The 15,017-nt window shown below is 50.1% G+C and overlaps 1 protein-coding gene across 1 annotated transcript; it reads right to left on the reverse strand.

Moving 5' to 3' along the window:
• Nucleotides 1–13,567: 13,567 nt before the first annotated feature.
• On the reverse strand, nt 13,568–14,736 carry LOC147965743 (uncharacterized). The gene is made up of 2 exons (XM_087530586.1): nt 13,925–14,736; nt 13,568–13,766 (listed from the first exon to the last, which is right to left on the reverse strand). The coding sequence occupies exons 1-2, from the start codon at nt 14,734–14,736 to the stop codon at nt 13,568–13,570; spliced, it is 1,011 nt and encodes a 336-aa protein (XP_087386712.1).
• Nucleotides 14,737–15,017: the final 281 nt, after the last annotated feature.

Consider the following 15,017-nt stretch of genomic DNA (forward strand, 5'->3'; position numbering starts at 1 on the left):
AATCCCCTCCTCGGACGAGATGCGCGACCGCTTCGTCGCCAACTTCCAGGGCACTCGCGACCGCCCGCCGGCCGCGAGCGACCTGCGACGCATCAAGCAACAACCAGGTGAGACCCTCCAGAAGTACATCCAGCGCTTCAACAACATCCACCTCAAGATCCCCAAGGTCACGGACGAGGCCATCATCTCCGCGTTCTCCGGCGGTGTCCATGGCGTCAAGATGAAGGAAGAGCTCGCTATCCACGAGGAGCTATGCACGTCTCAGGAGCTGTGCAACCTGGCGACCAAGTGTGCAAGAGCTGAGGAGGGGCGCCTTTCCCGCCTTGAGCTGCCAGTCGCATGCGCAGAGGAGAAGAAAGCCAAGGCCAAGGACGTGAAGCGCAAGGAAGCGGTAGTGCTAGCTACGGAGCCCGACACCAAACGGGGCAGAGACCAGCCCGAGTCATCCAAGAACAGTTGACCATTCTGCGCCTTCCACAACCTGAACACCCACAACACCAATGACTTCCAAGAGCTCCGAGCCCTACGCGAGGGACGCTATGGTCGACGCCCCGAGCGTAGTGATCGGGGATACGGCCACGGAGGAGGACGAGAAGGCGGACGCTGGGACGACCGTGGCCCGCGCCAGGAATGGTGCAACAGGCCTCGTGAGGACCGATGGCAGGACCATCCTTGCGAGGGGCCCTGTAGGGACCAGCCTCGTGAGGATCGCCCCAAGGCAACGCCGGTCTTCCTCCACTGCCGTGACCAAGAAGGAACGACGACCATCATCAGGACGAGGGGGTGTAGGATCGAAAGTATGTCTAGAAGGGGGGTGATTAGACTACTTGACCAAATAAAAACTTAACCTTTTCCCAATTTTAGTTCTTGGCAGATTTTAGCTATTGTAGGACAAGTCAAGCAATCATCACACAATTCAAGCAAGCATGCAAAGAGTATATTGGCAGCGGAAAGTAAATCATGCAACTTGCAAGAATGTAAAGGGAAGGGTTTGGAGAATACAAACGCAATTGGAGACACGGATGTTTTTCCCGTGGTTCGGATAGGTGGTGCTATCCTACATCCACGTTGATGGAGACTTCAACCCACGAAGGGTAACGGTCGCGCGAGTCCATGGAGGGCTCCACCCACGAAGGGTCCATGAAGTAGCAACCTTGTCTATCCCACCATGGCCATCGCCCACGAAGGACTTGCCTCACTAGCGGTAGATCTTCACGAAGTAGGCGATCTCCTTGCCCTTACAAACTCCTTGGTTCAACTCCACAATCTTGTCAGAGGCTCCCAAGTGACACCTAGCCAATCTAGGAGACACCACTCTCCAAGAAGTAACAAATGGTGTGTTGATGATGAACTCCTTGCTCTTGTGCTTCAAATGATAGTCTCCCCAACACTCAACTCTCTCTCATAGGATTTGGATTTTGTGGAAAGAAGATTTGAGTGAAAAGCAACTTGGGGAAGGCTAGAGATCAAGATTCATATGGTAGGAATGGAATATCTTGGTCTCAACACATGAGTAGGTGGTTCTCTCTCAGAACATATGAGTTGGAATTGTGTATGTGTTCTGATGGCTCTCTCCATGAATGAAGAGGAGGTGGAGGGGTATATATAGCCTCCACACAAAATCCAACCGTTACACACAGTTTTCCAATCTTGGTGGGACCGAATCAACAAACTCGGTTGGACCGAAAAGGTAAACCTAGTGACCGTTAGAGATTTTTGGTGGGACTGACATGCAACTCGGTAGGACCGATATGGTTAGGGTTTGGGCATAACGTAATCTTGGTGAGACCGATTACAAAAACTCGGTGAGACCGAGTTTGGTAATAAGCTAACCAGAGAGTTGGTCAGGTAAACTCGGTGGGACCGATTTGCTCTTTCGGTGAGACCGAAAAGTTACAAAAAGGAAACGGAGAGTTTACACTGCAATCTCGGTGGGACCGATTCGCTCTTTCGGTGAGACCGAAAAGTTACGAAAGGGAAACAGAGAGTTTGCAATCCCATCTCGGTGAGACCGAGATCCCTATCGGTAGAACCGAATTGCTAGGGTTTGGCAGTGGCTTATGACAAGTGAAACTCGGTGGCGCCGGATAGAAAGAATCGGTAGGACTGAGTTTGGCTTAGGGTTTAGGTCATATGTGGATATGGGAAAGTAGTTGAGGGTTTTGGAGCATATCACTAAGCACATGAAGCAAGAGGCTCATTAAGCAACACCTCATCCATCCTTGATAGTATTGTCTTTTCCTAAAGACTCAATGTGATCTTGGATCACTAAAATATAAAATGAAGAGTCTTGAGCTTTTGAGCTTGAGCCAATCCTTTGTCCTTAGCATTTTGAGGGTTCCACTTTCACATCCATGCCATGCCAATCATTGAGCTTTCCTGAAATAGTCATCTTGGAATAGCATTAGCTCAATGAGCTATATGTTGTTATGAATTACCAAAACCACCTAGGGATAGTTGCACTTTCAATCTCCCCCTTTTTGGTAATTGATGACAACATATAGATCAAAGCTTCGACAAATGATAATAAGCATGAAATATATCGTCGCTTTGAGAAGTATGTGACAAGTAAGAGCTCCCCCTAAATTTGTTCATATTTAAAATTTGCTTTGGACTGCAAATGCACAAAGAGTTAGAGTCATGGGTTACTCTTCCATGTCACATACATCTTGGTGGAGCGCTTAAAATGATAAGAATGAAATACATGCACTCATCACCAAGAATAGTGAATGATCACATAAGATAGATAAGATGATAATATTAAGCAAACATTAAGTGTAGCTTATGATCAAACACATGATCATCAATGTCTCACGAGCAATGACATAGTATCTCACACAAAAGCAAACAAAGTTCGAAAAACCACCAAATAAAACAAGAGAGAATAAAAGCAACACTCTCTCTTGAAGCCTACGATCTATACATTTTCTCCCCCTTTGGAAACAAGTTACCAAAAAGTTCCTAGAAAATGCAAAGCGCTAAGTCGACACTCAGGCTTGATCTTCAGGTGGTGGTGGAGTCCGGAGCACTCCAAGGACGAAGCCTTCTGTAGACATGGTCGGAGTCGAGGCTGAAGTGGACGCTGGAGCTGGTGGAACTGAGGCTGTAGCTGGTGCAGACGTGGTGGCTCTGGGGTCAGCAACTAGCACTGCAGACGACCTCGGACCTCGTGGCACTCTGGCAAAGGCATCAGTTGTAGTCTTTCCTCTCCTCTCCTGCATGTCATCCTGGAGCTGCTCCACTGCAGTCTGAATCTCTGTCACTTTGACATCCAAGTCATAGAACTTTTGTTCCATGATCCTCTCTAAGCTTGCCTGGTTCTGAGTTAGGGTGGCTAGTCCTTGCTCAATACGCAGGGTGGATGCAATCAAGTAACCAAGCTGCTCTTGTTTGGTTTTCAGGAAATATTCAGATGCCTCCTCTTGAGTAGGCATCTTGGCAGCTTTCTCCTTCCTCGCCTTCTCCATCTTGGCTTGTGCTTGGGCAGATGATGGCTCATTCTCAGTCATGACCACTTGATTATCTTCAAAGTCTGGACGGATGGGCAGGTGTTCCTTGTCCAATAAGTATATGCCCATGCCCATCTTAGAGTTGATGAGCTCCTGAATCTGTGGGGCATATCCACAGCTCCTCTTCTGGTCTGCTGTTGTCCTCTTGATTGTTTCAATCATAAGGCTCATGACTTTGAATTTCTGTGGCACGTCAAAGATATGAAGCAAGTTGATCGCGTGGCCCCTCATCATCTTGTGATCTCCAGACTTGGGCAATAGGGTGTGCCTAAGAATCCAGTTGATGGTTGACAGCCCTGACAGAAGATAGTGTACTGAGCCAAACTTGAACGTATCAAGTGCTTCATTTGGAATCTCCTTGTACATGTTTGACATTGAGTTGTGGTCCATCTTCTTCTTGGCATAAATGTCCAAGTCATCGTCATGCTCTTCTGGGGCATTAATCAGCTGAGCCCATTCAGCAACTGTAGACTGGTACCTCGTACCCTCTGACATCCATACAATCCTGCCATCTGGATAGAAATGGGCTGTGGAGTAGAACTGCATGATGAGTTCCTCGTTCCACTTTGTGAGCTTCTGCCCAACAAAGTCCTCTACTCCACATGGCTTGAAGCTGTCCTGCACTCCAGGGTAGTACCCTTCGTTGTCCTTGATGTATTGCCAATCAACCCATCTCATATCACAGACAATTGGCTTCTTTTATAGCAGCACTGTCTCATAAAAGTCTTGCTGCTCCTTGGTGTGAAACCTGTAGTCAACTGCAGTCCTTCTCCTTGAAGCATACGGGTCTGCTTCTCTCCACTTCCGGAGCCCTGAATCTCTCCTGAGTTTCATATCCTCAGCCACAGGATGAGCATCGTTGTGGTCTGGGATCTTGGGCTTGAGCTTTCTAAGAACATTCTCTTCTTCTTCTTCTACAGCTTCAGGCACTAGGGCCTTGTTCTTCTTAGTAGCCGGGATGCTTCTAGTGTTCCTCTTTGGCTTTGGCTTTGGAGCTGGCTTGGCCTTGGAAGCAGCTGCCCCTGTTCTTATGGCATCACCCATCAGCTTGGGTGCCTTAGGTGCTGGTGCAGCTACCTCTTCTTCTTCCTCCTCATCTTCCATGATGGAAGCCTTGCCAAGCACTCTGGCTACAGTTTTCTTCACCCTTTCTTTCCTCTTCTTGCCTTCAGCAGCAACTGGCTCAATGGGAGTGGGCTTCTCAGTTGAAGCTCTGGCCTTTGACATAGGCTGCCTGCCTGCTGGCCTTTTGATCTTCATCCCTGGTTTTATGCCCTGTGCTGGCTCAACTCTCTTGGAAGTTGCTTCCTCTTCTGCCACATAATCCTCATCTTCTGAGTCTGAGGTTCTCTTCTTTCTCTGTCTTGTGGCAGCTTTAGGCAGATTGCTAGGGGTGCTCCTGCTGCCATCATCTGAGGAACTTGAGGGACTAGTGCCCTCACTCATCTGCACTTGCTGCTCTGACAAGTTCTGGCTATCACTTTGGTCTGACATGATGCAAACTCTGACTACTGACCTTGTGAATAGGTTATAGATGAGATAGAGTGGATAAGCATCACAAAATGCAGAGATTTTTGCAAAAGAATAATTCAAAAACTTAGTTTTAGTTTCCCACTGAAAGCATCTCGGATCTACCGATTTCTAAACTCAGTGATACCGAAGCAGTTTTGGCACCTAAACTAGTGAACTCGGTCAGACCGAGTCACAGTTCGGTGGCACCGAGACTGCTAGGGTTTCACAGAGTTTCAAAATCGGTCACACCGATAAGTAATTCTCGGTCAGACCGAGTCTCACTTGTGCAATGGCATAAGCCAAATCGGTGGGACCGAGTTTTTCAACTCGGTGGGTCCGAGATGGTTTCGGCGGAAACCTAACCCTAAAATTTTCGAATTAAACCTAATCTACGAGTTCATTGACTGGATAGAAGTTTAACAAATGTGGCAAGAATCATGATGATCACAATGTGCTAAGAATCGGATTGGGGAATAGCACAAAGATCGAGTCCATACCCTAGTTCGGCGGAGACTCGCTACGGCGGCAACGGCGGGGTTGAATTTCCGTTGACGGCGACGGAGACCAGCGACTAGAGGCGGCTGGCGGCGAGGAGACGATCCGGAGACCAAGTTGGCAGAGCAGGCTATCGCGCGGGCGAAGGGGTTCGGAGAAATTTCCAAATTTTTGCCCGTGACTATATATAGCCCGACCCTGTCGGTGTGACCGAGTGGAACAACTCGGTGGCACTGAGATGCAAAACTGTATACAGTTGTTGCAACTCGGTGTGACCGAATGGTTCAAATCAGTTGCACCGAGATCGAAAACCTAGATCAACTTAATGATCTCGGTAGGACCGAAAGTAGGGTATCGGTCAGACCGAGAATCATAAAGAGGTTTTGGAAGTTTAAGTCTATGACGAATCGGGGACTCCGAGCGCTCCTCACACAGAGTGGTTTGAATCTGACTTGATCAAATTTTGTGATGTAGCATGAATAGAGTTTGAGACGAGAAAAGCATAGATAGCTAGAGGAGGTTCTTAGGCATTCTTGTCCATCCACTTGGCAAAAGGAAATAAAACCAAACAATCAAAACAACAAGTGGATGTCTTCGAATGAGTAAAATATGCAACCAGCATGCTCACACAATAAGATGGCAAATGAAATATGTGACAAGGCATGCACAACCAATTCTAGCATTTATCAAGCAATTTGCAATGACAAGGTCATCTATATATGAGTATATTGACTTAGGAGTCAAGTGAGAACACTTGATCATAGGTCATACTCATCGTTTAAGCTCAAGTGGGGTTACCACTTTTACATAAAGCATTGTTGTGTTCACATCTTTAGAGTTGCTTTAGCTCAAGTCTTAGAGTAAAGCTCCCCCTAGATGTGATATCCCCCTTAGAGGGATGAACTAACCTCGGGTTTTGTTGATGATGACTTCATGTAGATGTTGAAGATGTGGATGCTCAATGTTGATGTAGATCACCTGGAGCTATCCATTTGAGTGAATTGCACTTTCAATACCTACATGGGTTAGTCCCACAAGGAACAAACAAGGATATTCATAGACATAGAGTGATGCACACACAAGATGATGTCCATGAAAACTTTTAGGTTACCTTGTCCCTTGTCTTACCAACAAGAGGGTTTGTGACTCCTTGAACTAGTGCAAGATGTGGAAGTTGATTGCACTTGTTCTTGCCAAAATGATAAGAGTGAAGTATGTTGGCGGAGTCACCCTCAAGAACTCTCTAGTTCTTCTTCTTTTGGATCCACACCATCTTGATGGGAATCCTTGGAGTTGTAGTCGTACTTGATGAAGTGGAACTTGAAGTAGTCTTGGGAATCCACTTGACTAAGGTCTTAGGAGCTTCTTCAAATGCATCAATTTCCTCTTGAAGCTTGTCCTTGCCTTTTTGCTTGTAGTCTTGTGGTGGAAGATCATCTTGATCTTGTGTCCCCTTGAAAGAAGTATCATACTTCTCTTGTTGAGGAACAAACTTTGTCTTGGGGTATTGATCTTCTTCCCACTCAACTCCATTGGCATTGAATTTTTGTTCAAAACCAACACCTTGATTCTTCCGGTGCATTCCTTGCTTGCGCACAATTTCCTCGAATTGCTTACTCCCGGCAAGGCTTTTGTACACTCCTTTCTCTATAATTCCCTTCAATAAGCTATTTTCTTGCTCAAGTGTAACTTGGCTAAGAGAATCATTAGTGGAATCAAGAGAACTACTAGAAGCAACAATATTGGATTTAGCATGATCATTGTTACTGCTAGAGGAAGAATCTTTCTTGTTCTTGTTACTAGACTTGACTTGAGGCATGTAAGTGGATAAGAGTAAACGCTTGGCAATGTAAGAAGAACTTTTCTTGCGGAGATCATCATTGATTGCTTTTAAGAACTCATGCTCTTGCTCAAGATTGAGCTTTTCAAAGCGTAATTTCTCATGAGCTCTTAAAAGTTCTCGATGATCTTCGAAGATAGTTTCATGAGCTAACTTAAGAGTGTTTAGTTCTTTAGTTAGAGCCTCAATCTTCTCATTATCATTGTCATTCGTTTTATCTCGATTAGCATGATTAATTGACGTTTCATCATAGTATTCATCACTAGAGTTGTCAACAAGCAAATGATCACCTAACAAGTCATCTTCATCACTATTGAAATCAACATACTCGGGGTGTGTTACCTTAGGACCTTTGGCCATGAAGCATCTTCCAATTCCTTCATTTGGTGAGTCAAATATGTCGTAGGAGTTGGTTGACACAAGTGCTAGACCGGCAACACCTTCATCTTGATTATCTTCGGAGTCGGAGTGATAACTTCTCTCGGAGTGGCTGTCGGAGTGGGAGCCGGATACCCATTCACCAACATGAGCTTGATGTCTTCGTTTTGTGTAGCTCCTTGATGATTTTTCCTTCCTTTCCGAATCCTTGCTTCTCCGTGAGTATCTTCGTTCATAATGATCATCTCTACTCCTTCTCTCTCTTGGTGGTGATTCTTTGCTTCTTCTTTTTGGAGAATCTTCTCTTCTCTTGTAGGGAGCCGTACACTCATTGGAATAGTGTCCGGGTCTTCCACAACTGTAGCAGTTTCGCTCTCGACTAGAAGATCTTTTGTCATTGTAGGACCTTGACTTGAAGCTTCTATCTTTGCTTCTACTCTTGTAGAACTTGTTGAAGTTCTTCCCAATTAAGCTCAATTCTTCATTGAAGTTTTGTTTCTCACTTGATGATGTAGGGGCTTTACATGAGGCTTTGTAGGCACCACTTGATTTGTTGTGAAGTTCCTCTTTATCCTTAAGTGACATCTCATGAGCAACAATTCTTCCAATCACCTCCGTTGGCTTGAGATCTTTGTAATTGGGCATCATTTGGATCAATGTGCACACGGTATCATATTTTCCATCCAAGGCTCTTAGAATCTTCTTGATGATGAATCTATCGGTCATCTCTTCACTTCCTAAGCCGGCAATCTCATTTGTGATGAGAGCAAGCCTAGAGTACATTTCAGCGACACCTTCACCATCCTTCATTTTGAACTTGTCAAGTTGACTTTGAAGCACATCCAACTTGGATTCCTTGACGGAGTCGGTACCTTCGTGCATATCAATCAAAGTGTCCCAAATTTCCTTTGCATTCTCAAGACGGCTGATTTTGTTGAATTCTTCGGGGCACAATCCGTTGAAGAGAATATCACAAGCTTGAGCATTGTATTGCAACATCTTCAACTCATCCGCGGTAGCTTCACGGTTTGGTTCTTTCCCATCAAAGAGGTCACCTTGCAAACCAACACACACAATAGCCCAAACGGCGGGGTTATGTCCAAGAATATGCATTTTCATTTTATGCTTCCAACTAGCAAAATTAGTACCATCAAAGTAAGGACCTCTATGGTGATAATTTCCCTCGCTAGATGCCATACTCTCCTAGGTTGTGAAACCAAGGCTATGAACACCAAAATCTATGGAGATCAAAGCAAATGGAGACCAAAGCTCTGATACCACTTGTAGGATCGAAAGTATGTCTAGAGGGGGTTGATTAGACTACTTGACCAAATAAAAACTTAACCTTTTCCCAATTTTAGTTCTTGGCAGATTTTAGCTATTTTAGGACAAGTCAAGCAATCATCACACAATTCAAGCAAGCATGCAAAGAGTATATTGGCAGTGGAAAGTAAAGCATGCAACTTGCAAGAATGTAAAGGGAAGGGTGTGGAGAATTCAAACGCAATTGGAGACACAGATGTTTTTCCCGTGGTTCGGATAGGTGGTGCTATCCTACATCCACGTTGATGGAGACTTCAACCCACGAAGGGTAACGGTCGCCCGAGTCCATGGAGGGCTCCACCCACGAAGGGTCCACGAAGTAGCAACCTTGTCTATCCACCATGGCCGTCGCCCACGAAGGACTTGCCTCACTAGCGGTAGATCTTCACGAAGTAGGCGATCTCCTTGCCCTTACAAACTCCTTGGTTCAACTCCACAATCTTGTCGGAGGCTCCCAAGTGACACCTAGCCAATCTAGGAGACACCACTCTCCAAGAAGTAACAAATGGTGTGTTGATGATGAACTCCTTGCTCTTGTGCTTCAAATGATAGTCTCCCCAACACTCAACTCTCTCTCATAGGATTTGGATTTTGTGGAAAGAAGATTTGAGTGGAAAGCAACTTGGGGAAGGCTAGAGATCAAGATTCATATGGTAGGAATGGAATATCTTGGTCTCAACACATGAGTAGGTGGTTCTCTCTCAGAACATATGAGTTGGAATTGTGTATGTGTTCTGATGGCTCTCTCCATGAATGAAGAGGAGGTGGAGGGGTATATATAGCCTCCACACAAAATCCAACCGTTACACACAGTTTTCCAATCTCGGTGGGACCGAATCAACAAACTCGGTCGGACCGAAATGGTAAACCTAGTGACTGTTAGAGATTTTCGGTGGGACTGACATGCAACTCGGTAGGACCGATATGGTTAGGGTTTGGGCATAACGTAATCTCGGTGAGACCGATTACACAAGCTCGGTGAGACCGAGTTTGGTAATAAGCTAACCAGAGAGTTGGTCAGGTAAACTCGGTGGGACCGATTTGCTCTTTCGGTGAGACCAAAAAGTTACAAAAAGGAAACGGAGAGTTTACACTGCAATCTCGGTGGGACCGATTCGCTCTTTCGGTGAGACCGAAAAGTTACGGAAGGGAAACAGAGAGTTTGCAATCCCATCTCGGTGAGACCGAGATCCCTATCGGTAGAACCGAATTGCTAGGGTTTGGCAGTGGCTTATGACAAGTGAAACTCGGTGGCGCCGGATCGAAAGAATCGGTAGGACCGAGTTTGGCTTAGGGTTTAGGTCATATGTGGATATGGGAAAGTAGTTGAGGGTTTTGGAGCATATCACTAAGCACATGAAGCAAGAGGCTCATTAAGCAACACCTCATCCCTCCTTGATAGTATTGGCTTTTCCTAAAGACTCAATGTGATCTTGGATCACTAAAATATAAAATGAAGAGTCTTGAGATTTTGAGCTTGAGCCAATCCTTTGTCCTTAGCATTTTGAGGGTTCCACTTTCACATCCATGCAATGCCAATCATTGAGCTTTCCTGAAATAGTCATCTTGGAATAGCATTGGCTCAATGAGCTATATTTTGTTATGAATTACTAAAACCACCTAGGGATAATTGCACTTTCAGGGGGCTAGGGGCTTCCAGGAGCCGCATGCAATCGCCTGCATCTTGGGCGGCGCTCCGGCCCCAGCCTCTCAGCGCATCTTCAAACGGTTCGCTTGCGAGGTGAACGTGGTGCTCCCCAAGCTTGAGGCTGCTCGCCTGCTCAAGTGGTCCCAGTGCGCCATCACTTTCGACCCAGCAGATCAGCTCAAGTGTGCGGCCACCGCCGGCATCCTCCCGATGATGTGTTCCCTGGTCATCAGCAATGTGCAGGTCACCAAGACCCTCATCGACGGCAGTGCAGGGCTCAATGTCCTGTCCGTCGACACTTTCGACAACCTCCAAGTGCCATATGAGCAGCTCCAGCCTACCAAACCTTTCTCAGGAGTGACCGACGGCTCCACCACACTGATAGGGCAAGTTCACCTGCCTGTTACCTTCGGCACATGCGACAACTACCGCATCGAGCTCATCGACTTTGACGTCGCGCACATCCGTCTACCGTACAACGCCATCCTCGGGTATCCGGCCCTAGCCAAGGTCATGGCGGTCACCCACCACGGCTACAACGTCCTCAAGATGCCTGGAAGTGGCGGGGTCATCACGGTCCCATGTGAAGAAAGGGATGCGGTGTGCTCTCTCGAGCGCGCCTTCCAAGCTGCAACAATCGACAACCCCGACAACAGAAGTGAGGGCCCTCCGGAGGCCATCCCCAAGAAGAGGCAGTTGCGCCGCGCGGGACCTCAGGAGGATGACGTCGCAGGCCCTCACCCCCTGGGCTTGACCACAACATCGCGACCTGGCATACCAGTGGCGGCGGAGCTCGCTCAAGGGCCGGGACCTGAGGACATAGAGTGCTTGCACCTGACCGCCTTGCAAGAACACACAGTCACCAAGACTCAAGACCAGGCGCAACCTGCCTTGAGGTAGGGCCTCATGAGTCCCGCGCTAGCTCAGGAGTGCCCAGATACACCTCGCAGCCCTGCTGTGCAAGCCACGTGTCAGGGCAGGGCTGTACACGCCCCGGGGGCTCCTCCCGGAGGGGGCCCCCCATCCCACACACAAGTGGAAGCACCATGCTCCGCACTGGCCGTCGACACTGCCGAGGAGCGGCTATGCCTGTGCACAAGCGGAAGCACTATGCTCCGCGCTGGTGATAAACAACTGAGGGCGGCCCCACAGTCGTACCAACCTCAGGGAGCCTAGAGCTCAACGTCCGGCCTCACCGCAACGCCTTAGCTCGGGAGAGCCGTGCGAGGGGCCTGGGCACGGGAGCTGCGCTCGGGCCACACCGAAGCGCACGCCACCCAACCATGTCTCCTGGACCTGGGCGTCACGCACCCCTCCCGAGGCCTCGGCAAGGGCAGGTATGGAAATTGTTTGCACGTCAAGGGGGACTCCTGAGCATCGCGACTCAGGAGCCTAACTAGTCACGTAGCCCCTCACTCCTTGGTCCGTCCTGGTCTCCGGTCGGCCCAATGGCAGTTGAGGTATGCGCGGGGCCGGGCCCTGCCGACGTAGAACATAAGTCTATCCTCGCGAACTCTCCCTATAAGCTGTTTGCGCGTCAAGGGGGACTCCTGAGCATCACGACTCAGGAGCCTAACTGGTCACGTAGCCCCTCACTCCTTGGTCCGTCCTGGTCTTCGGTCGGCCCAATGGTGGTTGAGGTATCTGCGGGGCCGGGCTCTGCCGACGCAGAACGCAAAGCAAATAGGAAGGAAATCGCAAAATCTTGAAGAAAATATTACAAACACATTGTCCTCACACATTGCCTTCACGATATCAAATGAAAAGTCTAAACGCCTCCCCGAGGCCTGATGCATGTTGCAGGAACAAAACAGGAGGGTAGCCGCAGGTCACCCCCGGACGCCACCATCACCTACGGAAGGCGCTACCTCGGGAGCGACATTGTCTTCACCTTCACCACCAGCTGAAGGATCGGTGACATCACCAGACAGAGGAGTGGAGACAAAGCCGTGGAACTTCTTCAGCAAGGCCTCCGCCTGACCTTGCATGGCTGCGGCGGCAGCCTCGTATTGGTCTTCAGCCACAGGCTCCAGCAGCTCGTCAAGACAAGCGTTGGGGTCACGAAGGTGCAAGTGGCTGAAGACGCGAGTCAATCCAGCCGAAGACAGGATGCGAGCTTCTGCCTCCGCCATAGGACCGACGCCATCAACAACTTCCTCGAGCGCCTGCACCAAGAGAGGAAGAAGCCGGGCGGGGCCGTCCTCGACGGCGGCCAACGACTTCTCCAGGCCATGCTCGTAGAGCGTCTTCAGTGCCTTGAGGGACCTCTTCTCAAGATCGGCAAAGGCCGCACGGTCTTCAGTCAGGACTCACGCCTTGGCGTCGAGCTCGGCCTCCCTCGCCTTCGCCTCCCGCTCCAGCTCTTCCAACCGGTTGCGCTCGACGGCCTGCGTCTGCCCCAACTCCGCCAGCTCAGCATCACGGTTCTTGACGGTGTCCTCCTGGGCCTTCATTTCCTCCTCCTTCGCTTGGCGGCAGCGTGTTTCTTCGGCGTGCTTGGCGCGCAGGCCCTGCAGCTCATCCTCCAGCACCTGGCAGCGGTCGTGGGCGGCCTCGGCATCTTTCAACGCCATCTCATGATCGGTTGTGGCGTTGGCGGCTCTGCTTCTCCTTCTCAGAAGCCGCAACGGCCTGGCCCAGCACCGCACGAACCGCCAAGTCGGAATGGAGCCATCCTGAGGCCAGCTCCAGGCGCCCGGCCACAAGGCATGGGTCTGCGCCCAGGAGATCCGCCTGCAGCCGGGACATCTCCGAGAGAGCACGCTCTAGAGTAGCAGCAGGAGCAGAAGAACCTGGAAGTGGAGGTGCAGCAGTGGGAGGAAGCGACATCATCACCAGGGCCTGGGAAACCGTGAGGAGCAGCTAGAACCTCATTGGCCGCACCAGGCGCCGGCACTTCCGGAGCTGGCAGGGCCATGGGGGCTGGTTCCACGTGGCGATGCTCCTCTTGGCCCCACGAGGATGACCGGGCTGGGGAGATGCGGGCGCTTCTCCCCCTTTCTCTGAGGAAGGAGGCACGGACGCCGCATCCTCCTTCATCTTCTTCACAGAAGACGACGGCCTGATCAACCAAGGGCCAGCATCAGGAAATGAAGAGTGCAAACAGGGACAAGGCGAAGCTTGAGACACTTACTGATCCACCGCGACATACTTCCTCTTAGGAAGCCTGAAGCCTGACAGCATCGGACGGAGGCAGCATCGCGAGGCACCAACGGCAACCTGCCTCTCGTCGGGATTGGGGGTTGCTCCCTCTCCCTTTGGCGGGCGTCGGCCTCAACATCGTCAGGAAGGGTGCGGAGGATCTCGGCCTTGCTCAGAGGGGAAGTCTCCCCCACCTCTTCCAGAGTCTTCTCCGGGTCCACCTCCTCTTCCCCCTCCCCGCGGGGCTCGTCAGAAGGCACCTCCATCGGTTTCGGTGCCGCGAGGGTTCCCAGGAGCGCCGGTGGCACCAACCCACGCGCATCAAAGGTCGGCCTGGAGGCGACAAATTCCTCCCGATTCTTGCGTTGGAACAAGGGGACGAAGGTGCTTGGTGGGTACTCCTGGTTGTCCCCAACTATGAGGCGCATGACAGCGGCCAATTCATCGTCAGGCAGGGCCCCTAGCCTCAGGCGGGTCATGTTCCCCTCTTCTTCAAGCTCCCATAGGGGGCGTGCACGTGCCTGGAGTGGAGCTACTCGCAGCGTCAAGAACTCCCTCAGAAGCATGACCCCCGTCACCTTTGCCACCATCGCGTTGCCCGGCTTAAGGTCGGTCACCATCTGCCCCAACACTAACGAGGCCCGCTCATCAGCAAGCTCCGCCCTGGGCCATCCCCTGTGGAAAGAGGGTGCCGCCATGGGCAACGCCAGACGCGGATCGGCGCACTTGGCGTCCATCATGACCCATTTGGATCGAATGTTGTCGGCTCTCTTCCCGGTGCTCGAGATCGAGTTGGCCTTGCCGAATGCGACGAAGTTAGTGCATCCAGAGATGTTACCCTCGCTGACACGGAGGAAGAAGAAATGGCGCAGGAGCGCCACGGACGGCATCACGCCCAGGTACGCCTCACAGTCGTAGGCGAAGATGGATAGGAGGAAGACAGAGTTGGGATGGAGATGCAACGCCTGCAGCCCGTAGTGATCGAGGACTTCGTAAAAGAAATCGGAGAAGGGAGGAACCAACCCGACGGCGACGCTGCTCGAGAAGAAGGGGAAGAAGGTGCTTTCCTCAGGCTCCTGCGCGTCGGAGGCCAGCCGGAGCTCGGTCTTCCCCCACTCATTGCTCTCGCCCGCCGTCAGCAGGCGCACGGAGGCAAGGCTCTTCTCCGTGA

Source organism: Triticum urartu, chromosome 6A (assembly GCF_056163025.1).
Source record: "Triticum urartu cultivar PI428250 chromosome 6A, HENAU_Tu73, whole genome shotgun sequence".
Classification (NCBI taxonomy): Eukaryota; Viridiplantae; Streptophyta; class Magnoliopsida; order Poales; family Poaceae; genus Triticum; species Triticum urartu.